Raw genomic sequence first — 19051 nt, forward strand, 5'->3', positions numbered from 1 at the left:
CAGATTTCAGCTTGCAGGCAGCCATGGTAAGACACAGTCTTTTGGCTTTTTTAACCTTGTTAACATGTGGGGATGGTTTCAAACAGTACTGCTCTCATTAACCATACCAAGCACCCGTTGGGTTGGCCATTTAAAATGGGTTTGCAATGTAAAAGGAGGGGCTGCAGTTTCAGGGTTAACGTGCAGCACAAACCCAACTAATTCCCCTCCCCCACACACCCAATTCTCTGGGATGATCACTTCACCCCTCCCCCCCACCGCGTGGCTAACAGCGGGGAATATTTCTGTTCAGCAGAGCAGGAAGGGGCACCTCTGAATGTCCCCTTAATAAAATTGCCCCATTTCAACCAGGTGACCGTGAATGATATCACTCTCCTGAGGATAACAAAGAGCGATAAGGAATGGATGTTGTCTGCATGCCAGCAAACACCGGGACCATACGCTGCCATGCTTTGTTATGCAATGATTCCAGACTACGTGCTACTGGCCTGGCATGGTAAAGTGTCCTACCATGGCGGACGGGATAAGGCAGCCCTCCCCAGAAACCTTTTGCAAAGGCTTTGGGAGTACATGAAGGAGAGCTTTCTGGAGATGTCCCTGGAGGATTTCCGCTCCATCCCCATACACGTTAACAGACTTTTCCAGTAGCTGTACTGGCCGCGATTGCCAGGGCAAATTAATCATTAATCATTAAACACGCTTGCTTTTAAACCATGTGTAATATTTACAAAGGTACACTCACCAGAGGTCCCCTGTGTGCCCACAGGGTCTTGGGTGAGTTCGGGGGTTACTGGTTCCAGGTCCAGGGTGATAAACATATGCTGGCTGTTGGGGAAACCGGTTTCTCCGCTTCCTTGCTGCTGTGAGCTATTTACATTATCTTCATCCTCATCTTCCTCGTACCCCGAACCCGCTTCCCTGTGTGTTGCTCCAGTGAGGGAGTCATAGCACACGGTTGGGGTAGTGGTGGCTGCACCCCCTAGAATGGCATGCAGCTCCGCGTAGAAGCGGCATGTTTGCGGCTCAGCCCTGGACCTTCCGTTTGCTTCTCTGGCTTTGTGGTAGGCTTGCCTTAGCTCCTTAATTTTCACGCGGCACTGCTGTGCGTCCCTGTTATGGCCTCTGTCCTTCATGGCCTTGGAGACCTTTTCTAATATTTTGCCATTTCGTTTACTGCTTCGGAGTTCGGCCAGCACTGATTCATCTCCCCATATGGCGAGCAGATCCCGTACCTCCCGTTCTGTCCATGCTGGAGCTCTTTTGCGATCCTGGACTCCATCACGGTTACCTGTGCTGATGAGCTCTGCGTGGTCACCTGTGCTCTCCACGCTCAGCAAACAGGAAATGAAATTCAAACATTCGCGGGGCTTTTCCTGTCTACCTGGCCAGTGCATCTGAGTTGAGAGTGCTGTCCAGAGCGGTCACAATGAAGCACTGTGGGATAGCTCCCGTAGGCCAATAACGTCGAATTCCGTCCACACTAACCCAATTCCGACCCCCTAAGGCCGATTTGATCGCTAATCCCCTCGTCGGAGGTGGAGTAAAGAAACCGGTTTAAAGGGCCCTTTAAGTCGAAAGAAAGGGCTTCGTTGTGTGAACGTGTCCAGGCTTAATTCGATTTAACGCGGCTAAAGTTGACCTAAACTCGTAGTGTAGACCAGGCCTCAGACAGTGTCTGAGCCACCGGAATCTACTGCACTGAGCATCTCTTAACGACAAGAGTGGAAATGACTCGGGGGAGGTACACCCGGTGAGGTATTTAGCCTGAGGACACCACTGCTCACAAAGGGCTCTGCCCATGCAGAGACATGAGACTGGAAGCTCCTTGGGGTAGGGACTGTTTGCTGTTCTGTGTTCGTACTTCACCTAGCGCAGAGGGGCCCCGGCCTCGGTCATAACCATAATTAAGAACAATGACATCTGCCCACCGTGGGCCATGAAGGTTGTTTGGGCTCTGGTGGGCTCTTTAGGGCACTCCAGCTCCTGGGGCAAAGACTCACCCACCAACGGAGACATGGAGGAGGGTGCGACTTACATGCCACCTGGACTTCCGTCTGCCTTTGCAAGAGGGCCCCCATCCGATTGCGGACGATGCAGCGGTAGACGCCGGCATGGGTGCGGTCCAGTGATGTGATCATGTACCTAGAGGGAGAAAGGGAGAGGTGACGCAATAGATACAGGTTTCAGAGCAGCAGCCGTGTTAGTCTGTATCTGCAAAAAGAGCGAGGAGTCCTTGTGACACCTTAGAGACTAACACATTTATTTGGGCATCAGCTTTCGTGGGCTAGAACCCACTTCATCGGATGCCCAAATAAATGTGTTAGTCTCTAAATAGATACAGACACCCAACTGATTAGATATGCTGGGAGGCCAGCCACAATCTCTCACGTCAGCCAAGAGACTAACCAAGTTCCTACTATCTTTACGTCTCTCTGTGCAGCACCAGCACGACCAGCATCCACAATGATCTGCAGTCACTCGCCAGGTCCCCGTTCCTTCTCCAAAGCCACCACCATAGACTTCCCAACCCACGAGACAGCTGGAGGGGTGGGGGAGGGGACGGAAAAAGAGAACGCCCCCTGCTGGCAACAAATGGTATTACAGGAACACAGGCTGCAGAGTACAGTTGCATTTTTTACCCATGATGCTTTGTGGAGCATAGATCAGTCAGTGGCTATTAGCCAAGATGCTCAGGGACACAAGCCCGTGCTGCAGAGGTGATCCTAAACCTCTGACTGCCAGACGCTGGGACTGGGCAATAAGGGAATAGATCAGTCAATAAATTGCCCTGTTCTGTTCATTCCTTCAGAAGCACCTGGTACTGGGCATGGTCAGAAGACAGGATATTGGGCTAGATCAGTGGTTCCCAAACTTTAACAACCTGCGAACCCCTTTCACGGACATATAAAATCTCACAAACCCCCTCCTAAAAATGAATATTTCCAGGGATTTTCTCCCTTACCTGAGCATAAATCACAGAAGCAGTGATCTTGGAAATAATTTGTTTTTTTTATGACACGCTTATGACACACTATTTATTATTACATTATTATTTATCATTACATTATACATTTTATTACATTACGAAAATGGCAACACTCTTCCAAGATTTCACTTTTGTAGCTCATATCACTTCGATTAAGCCTCCTACATGTTTCATCCAGGGGTACCAGACGTGAAACAGCAGGAAGGTATTTAAGAAGCCAACTCAAATAAAGAGTTCCTCCCACAAGCATTCGGGTCCTGAGCAGTCCACGCAAACAGCGCACGACTACAACAAAGCTTAAACTGGTTCTGCCAGGAAGTCATGGTCACGGGGCTCGGGCTGCCGGCCCCCGCGCCCGGGGACCCTAGGGACAGCTTTGTCCGTCATTACAGATTTTTTTTCTGAGAACCCCCTGATACATTTCACGACCCCCCAAGGGTTCATGAACCCCAGTTTGTCTGACCCAACATAGGCACCATCTTTATGAGTTGCTGGGGGGTTCCTGACCCCTGCTCTGCCCCTGATGGCACCCTGCCCTCCTTCCCCCCTCCCGCCCCAGTGTCTCCTGAACAGCTGATCTGTGGCGGGCAGGAAGCGCTGGGAGGGAGGGAGAGGAGCTGATCGGGGGCTGCTGGAGGGTGCTGAGCACCCACTATTTTTTTTCTGTGGGTGCTCCAGCCCTGGAGCACCCCAAGGAGTCAGTGCCTATGTAACCCAATATGGCCGTTCTTATGGGCTTCGCATCCACGTGGCTTCCCTTGTTCTAACACAGCTCAGGTAGAGCGTGTGCCTTTAAAAAGCAACCATGCCAAGTATGGGATGGGAGAAATCTCTTGCTGCGGTGAAATCGGCACCCTAGTGCAGGATTCGGCGCTTCTCGCAGTACAGGACACAACGCAGACACGTGTCGAGTTCATATTTCTGCCAGGAAACACGAGCAGTGTTCACCAGCTGCCCCCACCGCTCGTGTGTCGGGGACAGGAGGCGATTCACATGATGGAGAGGCGGCAGGCTGTCAAAGGTAGAGACGTCCAGAGGGGCTGTCCCAGAACTCCTGACCTTTGCTTGCAGCCTCTGAGCTTCACAGAGGCCAAACGAATTCGCGACAAAGCGCTGCTCTGAGTCACTGGCGCCTGGCTGCACAGCTCTGACCCCCAGCAAGGACACAGAGACCTTTAGGTCTATTCTGGGCCTTGGGGAAGGAGCATCTTTGGCCCCGCTCACCCCACGAGGGAAGGGGAGCGGGCTCAGGGCTCCTTCCCCCCCATTCTGGACTGCAGCCTTTAACGCAGGTGCTTTTCCCCTTCGCTGCTGTGCCGTTAATGGCCCCGCCATCCCACACCTGCCACTCAGCACGGCGGGGGAGGCTGGTGCTTGTGGGGGGCCCCTTGCCTGGGGGATCCCCGCCAAGGCCTGGGGCTGACGCTGGGAGCTGGTGCCGCGGGTCAGTGCATCACACTTGACCTCCAGGCATCGGCTTCAAGCGAAGTAAAGTCACGGGGGCTGTCTCTGAAACCAACCCTGTTCTGCCCCCTTTTCGAGGGGCCCCAGGTGAGGAAGTGGCTGTAACGGGTTGAGCTGTGCCGTTAGCGAGGCGCTCTTCAGAGTGTTTCTTGGCCTACTTTAGTACACTTTTACGCTCGACTGGCCGGAGTCCATGCTCCTTTCTCTTTCCCTCACGAGGATTTGACTCCTATTTTTAAAGGAGGACGTTTTGCCTCTAGCCGCCTCTTTGACTCTGCTGCTGAGCCCCGGAGGCATTTTTTGGCCCCCTGAGTGTTTCTTTTTTATTTGGGCCTCTATTATGGTGTTTTGAAATAGTCTCCATGCAGCTTGCAGGCATTTCACTCTGGCGACTGCTCCTGTTGAGTGCCGTCTAATTAGCTTCCTCATTTCCGTGTCGTTCCCCGTTTGGAAGTGGTGGGGCTCTTTGGCATTTCCCCCCGACCAGGCTGTTAAATTTAGCACATCCTGGTCACTATTATTAAGCAGTTCAGCTGCATTCACCTCTTGGACCAGACCCCGTGTGACACTTCGCACTAAATGAAGAACTGCCGCCCGCCTTGTGGGTTCCAGGACTCGCTGCTCCAAGGAACAGAGTTTTTATCTCTGCATCCTGCCCTTTTACTTTCTTTGACTCGATGCGTCTTTCACATACTGTGCCAATCCCCCCTGTCATGGAGTGTGGGGGGACACAAGGCCCTGCACCTCCGGCTTCCTGCAATTTACCATGACTCTCAGCCAGCCAGTAAAGCAGAAGGTTTATTTAGACGCCAGGAACACAGTCCAAGACAGGTCTTGCAGGTACAGACAACAGGATCCCCCCCGGTTAGGTCCGTCTTGGGGTCCCAGGGCACCACAGCCCCCTTGGGAGGTCAGAGCCCCGTCTGCGTCCCAGCCATATCACCAGCCAGCTCCCGAAACTCTCCCTTCAGTGACCCCTCCCACAGCCTTTGTTCAGTTTCCCGGGCAAAGGTGTCACCTGGCCTCTAACCCCTTCCTGGGTTCTCATGTTACATGCTCAGGTATCTTCCCTCACAGCCAGTCTCCCATCCCCCAATGCAGACAGTCCCCGCCAACCTCCCCTGCCTTCCCAGCCAACACTCCCCACTCAGCATTCAAAGACCACAGTAAGAACAGTCCCAGTTCGTCACACCCCAGCAGCACGACCTACTCTGCCATTCCTGGTAGTACCCTGGTATTACTGCGTCCCATGGATTATCCTTGTTCCACCCAGTTTCCACAAGGCCTCATTTCACGCCAGGCACCCTACCTCACCCGTCTTAGTATTTCCCCTCTAGCATTCGTACATGCTGTCTGCAGCCAAAGGTTCCTACGACTGTAGCTCCGGCCCCTCGGCTAAGGCAGCCAGGAGAAACAACCCAGCAGCGGCCCGAGGCTCAATCCAAACACAGCAGGAACCCCAGAAGAGCCAAGTTCCGCTTGGCCAGTGGCGTTCTCCCTTTCCTGGGGCTAGACAGAGGTTACCGGACTCCGTGGTCAATGCTCGCTTTGCAGTCAGAGCATTGCTCTGAGCTCAGCAACCCGATCCCATTGCAGCTCAAAGAGAAGCGAGCCGTGAGTCAGCGTGGCCGTTCCTGGGACCCGGGACAGCTCCCCGGCATGACACGAAGGGAACCCAGGAGTGCTCGGGAGCAGCAAGTGGCTTCCCCCGGGGATGGGGAACATGGAGCACCCTGGCTTCCCAGCTCCGGCTCTCAACGGGAGACAAGCTCTGCCAGCCTGGGGCAACAGGCAACTTCTCCAGCTCGAGCAGCAACGCTGCCAGGCATCACTCAGACAAACTCGCTCTAGTCCCCGAAACGCCACTGCCTCCTGCTGGCGGCCCGCGGCAGACTCTGCCCTTTGCCCGCTCCTCGGCAGAGCCGCTGTGCTGCCAGTCTCGAAATACCCTCATGGCTCAGCCCAGCCCACCCAGTTTGTGCCGGCGTGAGTCCATGGCCCGCAGTGCCTGGAGAGACAGGACGCAGCCTCAGGCCCAGCCGCTCCCAGGAGAGGGCCCAGTGAGGCTGCCCAGGGAGCAGGGCCGGCCCGCCTGGCAAGGTCACCCAGCCCGGCGCGGTTCTGATTAGTCTGGATCGAGCTGCAAGCCAAGCTGCTTATCACCCCTGCCACCCGCGGCTGCTGCGCTTATCTCTCCCTCTCTAGCCTCAGACGATTATTAGGAGATAAGGAAAATAAATGTACATTGGCTCGTTTCGGCGCCCTTGGGCACCAGCGCTTACCTCCTCCGTCCCAGCCAGGCCCCACTCGCCCCAGCTCCCAATGGGGCGCCAATTCCCTGTGGATTTAACACTCAGCCCCCCTGGATTTAATCATATGGGGATTACAGGGGACCCAACCACAATCAGGGCCCCACGGCGCACCCACAGTCCCTGCCCCAAAGCGTCCACGGCCTAGAGCAGGCAGGAGGGGGACAGAGAGGCACAGAAAGGGGGAGTGATTTGCCCAAGCGGGATGCGGACCTAGGACCAGAACCCAGCTCAGCAGTGTCCCAGGCTAGCAGCCTGCCCCTTAGCTTCAGCCGCCTGAGCTTGCAGGGTAAAGCAGCACCTCCCAGCTGGAAGGCACGAGTGGCAGCCGGAGCATTAACCTCGGGGCCTCCTCTGGACTATTTCTGTTCAGCACAGAGAGAAACCAGAGACAGGGATGAGTAAATAAATAAGGAAACCCAAGCCTCCCCCCTGAAATCCAATCAAGTATTAAAAAGTGCCGCTGGCCGCTTTGATTCGGCTGCGTTTTGTCCTTTTGATACACAGTTTAAATTAAACTTTAATAACAAGACACTAACGGACAGTTGCTGCCTGACAGACTAAACCCCCTGCTCAGCCTCCCAGCCGCTGCGGGCGTCAGCACTGCCAGTGCCCCCCTGCCCCCGCATCGACACCCCCCCACCCGGTCAGCCGGCACCCAGACAAGAGCTTGAGTTGAGCATCTCGTCCCTGTGCTGCCACACCAGGAATTTAATCTGCCCCACGCAGCGGCTGGAGAACAGGAGCCGGGAGCCTTTGATGTGACAAAGAGGAAGAGGTTTCACTTCAAGGCCCCACAGAGAGCCGGGGGGAGCAGCAGCGGCAGCGCTCTGCCGTGCCAGGGCTCCGATGCCAAGCGGGGGGCAAATGGAGTCGAGGAAGTGGCTGTTTCACCCCAAGGAACCTCTCAGGGGGCCTGAGATAACCTAGATGTGCATCAGTGGGTTGATAGCTGGGAGAGCTAGTCATATCGTGGGGACGTGCTGTGCAAAGCTTCCCCCACCCGCTCCATCTTCGATGACGCCCCTCGATCCCAAGCAGCAAAATACCTCCCCGCCCCACTGTTCCACTCCTGGGCTCCAGACATACCCAGCTCTGCCAGTGCCCCTCAATCCTGACCCACAGCCCCAGGCTATGCCAGCTCTGGGCTCCCCACACACCCAGCTCTGCCAGTGCCCCTCACTCCCGACCCGCAGCCCCTGGCTATGCCAGCTCTGGGCCCCACACACCCAGCTCTGCCAGTGCCCCTCAATCCTGACCCACAGCCCCTGGCTATGCCACCTCTGGGCTCCCCACACACCCAACTCTGCAGACACACCTCATTCCTACCCTGCAGTGCCCCGTGATATTCCACTCGTGCGCTGCACGCTCTTCACGCACGCATCTCTGCCAACGCAACTCATCCCCAATTTGAAGTCCATCCCTGTGCTGTAGGGAACAGGAGGCCTTCTGCTCGGGGGCACGCTGCTTGCTGAGACCTAGCAAACTCATGGCACTCACCACCACAGCCTAGATGACCCCTCAGTCTCTCCACAACGATCGACAAGCCTGGAGGACCCCAGGGCTGCCGTGGGCTGTGGGCCAGGCCGTCTTCCTGTCCGCGCCGCTTGTCTGCCCTGGCCTTGGGAGCTGGCAGGGGATTTGCAGAGACAAGATGAGCACTGTCCAAGTGTGTCTGAGAGCAGGATCCTTGTGTATTTCGATCCCCTGCCGGCTCACAAGAACAGAGCAGACAGGCAGATTGGAGCTGGGGACAGGCGCACGCTGGCCTGGTGTGCATGACTGCAAGCAGGCCCGGGGTCCTGAGAGACAAGAGTTAATCGCCACGGCTTGCCAGGCCTCGTCTTAAAAACAGGGCACCGCTGTTCCGAGAGCAGACGGAATGTTAAAAGCGTGCGAGCCACCAGCGTGTGCGAGCCACCACCATGCTGAAATTCCACCGGGTCCCCGACCAGCCCCTAGGTGGCAGCCTAAGACCCGCATTGGGCCACTAAACCGTTTCCTGAGGGCTCGGCTCAGGCTCTCCAGCGCAATGGACAGGCCAGGTGCCACCAGCGTCCTGCCAGCTCTCCCCCTGCCCCGCTTTCCACCGGCAACTAACCACGCCCGGAGTTCGAAGCCCCAGCTTGGCCGGCCTCGTTAGCCCAAGCAGCCGCGACTCCCTGGCAGCCGTCGCTGTCACCGGCTCTTCGGGCGCCTTGGGCCAGAGGGAGCACCGCCAGGCCCCTGCATTCCTGCAACACCTTTCTCCGCTGCACCTCCCCCTAGGGTGACCAGATGTCCCGATTTTATAGGGACAGTCCCGATTTTGGGGTCTTTTTCTTATATAGGTTCCTATTACCCCCCACCCCCGTCCTGATTTTTCACACTTGCTGTCTGGTCACCCTACCTCCCCCGCCCCCCCCCCCCCCGGATAATCACAGTGCTCCCGGCTGAGCCAATCCCAGAACGCCTCCGCCGCCAAATGCAGCCACCTCTGGGGTGGAGGGTGTTAACCCAGTGGCACACACCGCGCTGCACAGGAGCGAGCTGAGCCCCCAGCTGGCTGAGCGATCGCTCCTGCCCCTGGCTCCCGACTCCTGCTCCAGCCATTAGCCCTGCCTGCCCACGCCCCGCTTGCGACGCCACCGTTCCCCCACCTAAGTGGGGCTGTGGGTGAGGGTCATCTGGGGTTGCATCCCCCTCCCAGCCCTAGATCTCCTGCTGCGCTGAGCATGGGCAGATGGCTTGCTAAGGGGGAGCTGCTGACCCCCCCCCCGCCCCCCGGCCTTGTCCCTGCCTCACGTTTTGTCGTGGCTCAGTGACTGGTTCGGAGAGACACGGCGAGCGAGCGGCATCCAGGAGAGAAGCAGGAGAACCCAAATCCCCCCACTCCCCCCCCCCACATCTGGGCCAGTGACCAGCAGTCCCTTGGGCACAGGGTAACTGCCCCCATCCCCTGCTTCCCCCCACCAGAAGCTGCTGTCATTGGCCTTTGCTGGAAATGTCTGACCGAGCTGCCCGGGACACGGCCAGGGCGAGCCCCCGGCAGGTGTTGGCAGCGTGAAGGTGCCCAGCAGTCCCCCCGAGGGCCTGTGTGCCTCACTGGGGTCCAGAGCCAGGCCTGGGGTCCGAGCGCTGCCGGGGCCAGGAAAGGAGAGAAGACCAAAGGGGTCTCGTCCTGAGCTGGGTGGAGCCTCTCCTGCCTGACGCCAGCCTCAGGGAGATCAGAACTGGGCCGCTGGGTCCATGCCAGGGTGGGCACAGCAGAGCTGGCAGTGATGTTCCAGAGACAAAGCGGTGCCAGGATAAAGAGCCGGCTCAGCTCTGTGGCCCGTACCTGACCCTGCAGGGAGCGCGCCCGGTGCCCGAGGGGAGAGAGTCCTTGAGTGTCACGCCCGATATCGACCAAGATCCTGACTGGCTTTAAATGAGATATTTCAATTCCGCCGAGCTGTCAGGAGCCGAGGCGGACAGCAGGAATAATGGGCAGACTCTCCTTGCACTGTCCTCGGTAATAAATCTCACCCGCACCCCCAACGCCGGCGTAGAGACAGACGTGCTCACACACACATGCAGACACGGACATGCACACGCACGTATGTGCACACACCGGGGCCCGGAAACGCACACGCCAAGGCCTGGCGGGGGGAGGGCGAAGGGGGCAGGGTGCTGCGGCTGGCCCAGCTGGAAGAAGTCTGCAGAGGACTCTACACCCTGGTGGAAATTAAACAGGGTGCCCAGGGATTCGCAGCCACCGCAGAGCAATGACATACCCTGCTGGGACGGCAGGGAGCTGGTGGTGGGAGCGAGACCGTGGCCCACCCACAGCCTTGTGCTGAGACGGCCACATGCTTGAGCTGGGCACAGGCCCCGGCTAGTCCCTGCCCCCTGCCCGGATGCTGTCCCTTGTCCTAGCCCCTCCCATCAAAAGCTCTGTCCTTCGGCCCCTGCACATGGCAGTGACTTCAAGAGTCCTGGGCCCGTCTCTCCCTCAGGCCGGGGCTGGTCGGGGGGACGCACAGGGAACACCTAGACAGGCTGACAGCTCCGTGCAGGCTGTCGGCCTGTGAGCGGGGCCATCCTTCTGGCCCTTCCAACCCGTCCCCCACGGATTCTCCATGCCCACCCTGAAGCAGTGATGGCGCCATGCCAGAGCTGTCACTGCTCAGCCACGGGCTCGCTCTGTGCCAGGGGCACTCCTGGAGGGACGTGCAGAACCGTGTCTGTCCCCCGCCCCCACCCTGAGTGACAGCTAGAAACTCCTGCACCATCGCCCCCTCCCAACACACACACACGTCCCGAGGGAGCTGGCAAGACTGGTGTGATGCAGGGGCAATGACACACCAGGGCACGGGGGCAGCCAGGCAACCCTCTGGGCACAGTGTACGGGAGAGACAGCAAGCGCGCGATACTGCACTCGCGTGCCGACTTGCAGAGAGCAAAGGGGCGGGAAAGCTCTCGGGACTCTGCAGTTGCATTCCCGGCTCCGACACTGTCTCACTGTGTGACCTGGGGCCATGTCCACTCTCCGTGCCTCAGTTTCCCATCTGTAAAAGGGGGATGAGAATACGCCCGGTTGCCTTAAGCAGCTGTGCAGGGCTCAGAGCACGCAAAGTGCTATGTAAACAAACAGGAAGGGCTGAGTATCACCCCTGCGGCCTGAGTTGCCTTGCGTATATTTGCCGGCTCACCCAGAGGATCAGATCACGTTTGGCGTGTGGGTAACTCTCGCTGGTTTGATCCCCAGCAGCGCCCATTACATGATACCTGGGCTTGCATCATGCCTGGTGCACATGCAGCCTGCTCGCGGACGTGCTGTGTGCATGCACAAGCGTGTGCACTGCACACGTATGCATTCTGCTTGACAAGCGTACGACGTGTCTGTGTGTAAGTGCACAGACAGATGCAAAACTCTTACGCTGCTTCACCCCACCGCGTTTGTCTGAATGGATGGAAATAGCCCAGAGAAAGGAAACAAATTGCTCAGCACAGCCTGGCCTGCAGTTATTAACCGAATCAGAGGAGAGGCTCTGTGCTCCACGGCTGGCCTTCCGTAAAGGCTTTTCTCTACGTTGGCTTTAATTTTGTTTTCTTTCTGATCTCCCTTGGCATTGGGAGGATCGTTACCGCGTGCAGGCGCTCACCTGACGAAGGGCCGGGGCTGCCTTCACGGGGACGGGAATTAATCGGGGACCACAATGCAGAGGTGGGCAGCTCTGAAATCATTAAGCAGGAAGTTTTGTTTATGGTATAAACCCTCAGGGGCGGCACTGAAACCTCGCGGCACGGCCTGTCCTCCGGTACAGCCTGGTTTGGTGCTGCTGTGCTGCTCACCAGCACTGGGCTGGGGCAGACCGGTTTGTTACTGTAGGGTCACTCACAGGGCGGGGACACACGCTGGTTTGTTATTGTAGGGTCACTCACAGGGCGGGGACACACGCACTGGTTTGTTATTGTAGGGTCACTCACAGGGCGGGGACACACGCACTGGTTTGTTATTGTAGGGTCACTCACAGGGCGGGGACACACGCTGGTTTGTTATTGTAGGGTCACTCACAGGGCAGGGACACGCGCTGGTTTGTTATTGTAGGGTCACTCACAAGGGCAGGGACACGCGCTGGTTTGTTATTGTAGGGTCACTCACAAGGGCAGGGACACACGCTGGTTTGTTATTGTAGGGTCACTCACAAGGGCAGGGACACACGCTGGTTTGTTATTGTAGGGTCACTCACAAGGGCGGGGACATGCGCTGGTTTGTTATTGTAGGGTCACTCACAGGGCGGGGATACACGATGGCTTGTTATTGTAGGGCCACTCACAAGGGCGGGGACATGCGCTGGTTTGTTATTGGAAGGTCGCCCATAGTGCCGGGCTTTTCAGTGATAGAGAGAACATTGTTCCTGGGGGGAATCCATGCCCACAGAGAAGAACGGTCTGGGCTGTGCAAACGTGAGCGATGACCGAGAGTTAGAAGGAAAAGCCAAGCCAGACTTCCAGGCCCAGGGCTCAGGAAGGGAGATCAGCCCACGGAGGGAGAGATTATGCAGGTGGCTTCATGGCTTTTCTGAAGCACCAGGCCGGAGCCCCTGAAAGCTCAGTGGCTCTCCAAGCCCCCGGGGCTGTCACCGCGCTGCTACCCCCGTTTGAAATCCCACTGACCACGGGCTAAACCAAATCAATCCATGCAGCAGGTGCTTTTCTTCCGGGCCTGGGAGAATGACGCTGCATTCAATGCCAGGGCAGCAAAGGCCAAGGGGCAGAGAAAAGGAACGACTTCTGAGCTGCCCCAGGAAATCCATCTCCCAAAGCCCTTCCCCTCCAAAAAGGGGATGACCAACACCCGCTCCCCTGGGCGAACCTGCTGGCAAAACAGCCCCTTCTGCCCAGGAGAGGCGACACACGGGGATTGCTAGGCTCATCTGCTCCTTGTGGGCTCCTTCCCCAGCCCTCTCCTCCCATGAGGGTGAAACAACGAGAAACTGTGGCTAGCACGTCTCTCTGTGGCAACAAGTCCGATGCAAAGGCATCTGGGCTATTTTGGGGTGTGGCCGCCTGACCCAAGACATCACCCTGAAGCTCATGTCGCTTTGTTATCGTAGGGTCGCTCATGAGGGCTGGGCTGCAAGTGCCAGTGTATTATTGTACAATACGGCTGCTTACAAGCCCCGGGATATTAACACTCACTTTGTTATCGTAGGGTTGCCCAGGATCGTGCAGGCTGGTTTGTTATTGTAGGGATGTTTCATGGCTGATTTATTTCAGGGGGTGAGGAGACGTCACAGCTGAAGCATTTGCCCTAGCAAATTAAAAACCAGAACGTTGCAAGGTCCATGTGACGCTTTAAACACAGGCCACAGAAAGCAGCAGCTCCCTAGATTTGGGATCTCAGAGCCTTGGCACAGCCCCTTTGATTAACATACTGTATAACGACTAATTAATCCTACAGGGGGACATGTCCTGGAATCGTTATTGTGTGATAATGAAACGGCAAGAGAGAATTAAAACATACTTAGCAAGATTTACCAGCTCCCCACATGCCGGGAGCAGTGGCCAGCCACAGCAGAGGGGCCTCACTCAATGTGTTTTTAACCATCCCCCCGGTATTTCATCAGGTTGTGTTAACGGTGTTATTGAATCTCAATTAGCTCCTGATTGGAGAAGGCTGCAGTTTGACACATGCGGCCAGAGCCATCCTTGGCGGCGCCTGCCAAAGAGGCATTTTGCTGCGGTCAGGGGAATTCCAGTAACTCCGGCGGCCTTGTAAATCGCCAGCTCAATTGGTCCGGCTAGAACAATAAGCTGTTTAATAATTTATGCACATGCATTAATCTGCTGGCTTCCTACGGCACGCAGGGGGCGGAGAGCCCCGCCACGTCGGGCCGGAGAGCGGCACAAATAACAAGACGGCGATTCATGTTTCAGTATCTAAAAGGGACGTGGCCAAGGTCAGGGCAGGAGGCCGGGAACACGTCCTACTTTCCTGCGCCGCTGGGGTGAGTGCCTTCCCGGCCTGCTGCTCCAAACTCACCAATCGACACTGGCTCTGTAACCCCCGCTCTTCCACAGACCCCGCCCCTCCCCAGTAACCAATCAACACGCACAGCTTGGCTACCCTACAATAACACACGCAGCCCCGCCCTCCAGAGCAACCCTGCAACAACATACCAACCTCGGTAGGCCAGGGCTCACGAGAAAACCTAAAATCAATAAAGCGTCTCTTTCCAAATAGAATCGGGAAACATCCCCCTTCAATAAATCGATGGGGACGCTGCGCTGCAGCCCACGGCTGCACGGACCCTCCCGCCAGCAATGGGGCTAGAACTCAGAACCCCCTGCTCCGGAAGCACGCCTCCCTGCCACGTGAGTTAAAGGAAAGTCTCCACTACCTCGGAGCAGCACAGGGCCTGTCACAGACAGTAGAGCGGTTCCGATTGCCCCCAGTACACGGCACTGGCACACACACACGCTGCACTGAGCAGACCCTTAAAACAAAACGACACCCAGAAAGTGCAGGATCAGCAGCCTCCCGTAGGGAGGGGGTGGGGACTCACCACCGTGCGTGGGGAACGCCAGCTGGAGCCGTGACTGCAAACCTGCTGCTTCTCCAATCCGCCCCCAATCCCTGGATTGGCAAAACCTGGCCAAGACGGGGCACGCGGTGCCGCCTGGCTCACGGGAAAGTGGGCCTTCAAGCTTCTGGCTGCCCACAGGCAGGGCAAAGCCTCATGGACAGGGCATGTCCTGGGCTCCCCACCCTTCACATTCCCCCTCCCTCCTCTGTTTTAAATGTAAAGTTCACTGAACTTTCAAGATCCTCGCAGGGTTTGGGATGCATCTGATTTTTAACTGGCTGCATTTCCCTCATCTCTGTGGTCAATTCCGATCAGACGGCCCAACCCTGAGCTCTTCGCTCAGCTCAGATCCCCACAAGTGGTGCCCATTTGCTTGTAACGCCTGAGGAAGGAGCCCAGAAACCAAACTGGGATTCTGCTCGCTGGTTTTAGCAGCTGATTCTTGCTTTCACTTGAGTCAGCTTCGCACTGGTGCAAAACCACTGACTCGGGCGGAGCCACTCCTGAGTGAAACCCGTGGGAGTAGGGTGACCAGATGTCCCGATTTTATAGGGACAGTCCCGATTTTGGGGGCTTTTTCTTATATAGGCTCCTATTACCCCCCACTCCCTGTCCTGATTTTTCACACTTGCTGTCCGGTCACCCTACGTGGGAGCGAGAGCAGAACCGGGCCCGTTTTCTTCCCAGCTTCCTCCGAAAAAGGTCTCACAAGAGCCAAAACGCCAAGACTGTGCCAGAAAGAGAACCCACAGGCATCCGGCCCAAGCGAGGCGGCGTGGGGGCTGTGCCATAGCAAAGGAAACCCAAACCAGAGCCTTGTGGGGAATCAGTCATGCAAAAATGTTTTGGGGGCTGAGCGACGTGTCTGACGAAGCTAATATGCAAGCCAAGGAGCTAATTAAATTTTCCTAGTCTCCACGCTTCTGGCAGAGGGTTTCTGGGCTCGTGGGAAGCCACGGGCAATCCTCTAGGTGGGCGCTGAATCCTGCACCAGATGTGGAGGGGAGAAAGGATGGAAGCGGAATGTATTTAATAGAGGGAAAGGGGCGTGTGTGTGAGTCTGTCCGTCTGTCTGTCCATATTCTAATATATGCGCGATGTAATTTCAGAAGGGAACAGGACTCACTGCAAACCCTAATACGACAATCTCATGTGATAAATTACCAGCCCTAACCAATCTGCATGTTCAATTTCTTGCACGAGAAATAAATATCCTCAATCCGCCAGAGAAGCTCTTTCCTTCGGAGGGTTTCATTAAAGACCTCGCACGGCCTGATTTGCATGTTATGATTCCGTGTATGAAAAGAGCTCGGCCTCTGGAGAACCCGCTGGAGAGAGACACCGTGGAAAACTGTCTTAGCCCCGAGCCATAGGAGTGTGTGTGCACGGGGCTGGGGTAGAGAGAGTGCAGCACACGCTAGGCAAAATCTTTCCAACTTCTCGGCCTCAAACTCTCCGGAGACGCTGGGTTAAGCTGCCTTCTCCTTAAGGAAGGACGAACCCCTTCTCTGAGCTGTTTAGCTTTTCCCTGACAGCCTCCCCTGGATTTTTCCGGGCAGGTAAAAGGGGAGGGCGGGAGCTGATCTGCAGAGACTGGTGCACAGAAGCAAGCTAACCAGCGCAGGGATCTCCTGTATCCTCCCAGCGCCCTGCAGGCCGGGCGATCGGAGCCACAACGAGCTAGTGAGCCCAGCACGCTTCACGGGGGAAGCTCGCCAGCTCTGATGCAAACCCCCTGACCCGCATCCTTCCCCCTCGCCCTTCTCGGCACCTCCACAAGTCGCTCCCCTTTGTGTGCCGGGCCCTGACTCATGGAGGGAAGAAAAGGGGAGTTGCTATGGAAACGCGATGCAAAACTGGGAGACAGGTTCTTTTCTTTAAAAAGAAAAAAAAGTGAACTTATTAGTCTCAAATGCCATAACGCCTGAAAGGCAGCGCAGGACCCCTTGCTGGGCTAATGAGCCTTCGTGCCCCCGCTCCTTCCTACTCCGCTGCCGGGGGTAGGACCCCCGCACGTCTCGGGGCGACCCCTGCTCTTTTCGGTCGGTTCGAGGGCTCGGTGTATGCAGGGGGAAGGACGCCAGGGCAGTTCCACCCACGACGGGCTGCCCGCGACTGCACCCGGATCTGGTGCAAGGTGGGAAACGAAAGCAACGGAGCAGATGCCAGGCTGGGGGGCACGGCGTTCGCTTTGGGAATTAGCGACGCCTCATTTGGCAAGAGGGACTGGAGTCCAGGCTGCCCCCAATGCCAGGGCAAGGGCTCGACAGGAACCACCGTCCACCAGAGCCTCAGCAGACAGGCTGCCACTTCCTCAGATGCTCTCGGCGAGGGCGGAATCTGCCTTGCCGGGGGGCGGCACGGACGGGGTGCAGGCAGGGGCGGCTGTAGCTTCCAGATTCAAAGGGTGCACTGTTCTAAACTCCTCCGGGGTCACGGGCCTCCTTCCCCATGGGCCCAGGCCTGCTGGGTCGCTGTTCTCCCCTGCAGGATGCGGGGACTCTCCCTTGTGTGTGGCCGAGGGCTGCTCTCCTGTCAGGGGAGAGAGAGGGGAGATTGCTGGCGCGGTTAAATGGGAGACAGAAACAGGACACCTGGGTTCCTGGGCCAGCCCTGCCACTGCCTCACTCTGTGAAGCTGGGTAAAGCCGTTCCTCGCTCTGTGTTCCACAGAGAGCCTTGCACCAAAGCTATTCTAGCCCGGAGGGGGGGGTGCAAGGGATAACAAGACGCCAACCCAAATCCAGCGCTCCCATCTCGCAGTCCAGGCCTTTCCCACTGAGCAGGCAAGCTGGCACCTTGGACACCCCAGTTTCACGGGGGCAGGCTGCCAGCTCTGGCTTTCTGTCCTGTGTTTGTACTGCACCTAGCGCAACAGTGTCCTGGCTCGGTCCTGGGGCCAGATGGTGACACAGACAATAACCAATGTCTAGGGCAGCCATCAAATCCTAGGCTATCAGCCAACTCCAAACGCTCTGGCCTGCATCTCCACTGATCCCAGCCGGGCCTCCCGGGGCAAACGCCTGGATGGAGAGAGAGGATGGAGTGACAGAGCGACCAAGCCAGGAGTCGGCCGGTGCTTCTCTTCTCCAGCTGCACCCGGGGCTGCTACCGGGCGACAATACCCCGAACTGCTTCCTTCCTGGGCAGGTGCCAGGACGGGAGGAGCAGGGCGCAGAGATTACCCAGCTGACTTGGTAACCGAGCCGCCCTTGCGCCACTTTAAACAACAACTACAAATCAAACTGGGCACTAGTTCATAGCCCGGGCAATGGAGCCGCTCAGAGAGTGAATAGCTATACGCTCACCCTGTCCTGTCGCTGTCTGCCGGCTCCCAGGTACTCCTCTGGGGTCTGCTGTCAACACCTCTTGTGTCTTGTCTGAAACTGGGCGCTTCAGGGCAGGGACCCTGACTGGTGTTGTATTGGGCCCAGCATAACAGGTCCCTGGGCCCAGCTCCTCAATGGAATTTGGGTGCCTAATTCCCCTTGAAATCAAGGTGCCTAAATACCTTTGGGGCCTGGGGCCTGCCCTCTTAGCGCTACCGCAATACAAATAAATAATCACGTTGTGCATTTCAAAAGCTCCTTCCACCCAGCGGCACCTATTCGCTTAACGAGTGCATTAAGCCCCACACCCTCCCACGAGAACCCCTTAGCAAGAGGGGAAACTGAGGGCGCAGAGGAAGGCCAGCGACTTGCAGCGCCAGGATTAGAACTCAGGAGTCCCCTGTACTAAGTATTATAAATTATAACAGTAAAATCTACAATCCAATTACCTTCCTCCCAACGTACCTGAAGGGAAAACACTCTCTCCAGCGGCGGCAGAATTCATTGTTAATTGTGAAATAACTTCACTAAGGAGCACTGGTAAAGCAATTGCTCCGAGCAGAAACCCCGGCTAGTGAAGAGAAACACTAAAGACGATAAACAATTTTGACCCACGTAATTACTTTTTTCCACCCTGAAACCGGTATTTGCTGAAAAACGGTGAGTGATTTTCCTGTTCCGAGGGCTGCACAGTGCAGTAATTGTGCCATTAGGAGCGAGCTCTTGGCAGGGCTGGCTAAGCTCGGCTCCGGAGAAAGGGGAAAGGAAGCCGCAGAATTGGGTTTCAGGTCACATTCCGGCATCGCGGCTAAACCCCAAAGCCGCCCAGTGGGAGTGGGCAGCTGGCAGCCGTACGGTGCATGCTGCTTGACTTACAGTCCCAGGGGCCGGACGTACCCGGAGCACGTTG

The 19051-nt window shown here is 56.8% G+C and overlaps 1 protein-coding gene across 1 annotated transcript in view; it reads right to left on the reverse strand.

Annotated features, from left to right (window-relative positions):
- Positions 1 to 19051, reverse strand: part of SDK2 (sidekick cell adhesion molecule 2) — a 162660-nt gene that overhangs the window by 56104 nt on the left and 87505 nt on the right. Inside the window, 1 exon segment of the mRNA XM_065415586.1 lies at positions 2036 to 2142. Within this exon segment, the coding sequence (XP_065271658.1) occupies positions 2036 to 2142 (107 nt within the window).

Source organism: Emys orbicularis, chromosome 13, assembly GCF_028017835.1.
Source record: "Emys orbicularis isolate rEmyOrb1 chromosome 13, rEmyOrb1.hap1, whole genome shotgun sequence".
In the NCBI taxonomy this organism is placed as follows: domain Eukaryota; kingdom Metazoa; phylum Chordata; order Testudines; family Emydidae; genus Emys; species Emys orbicularis.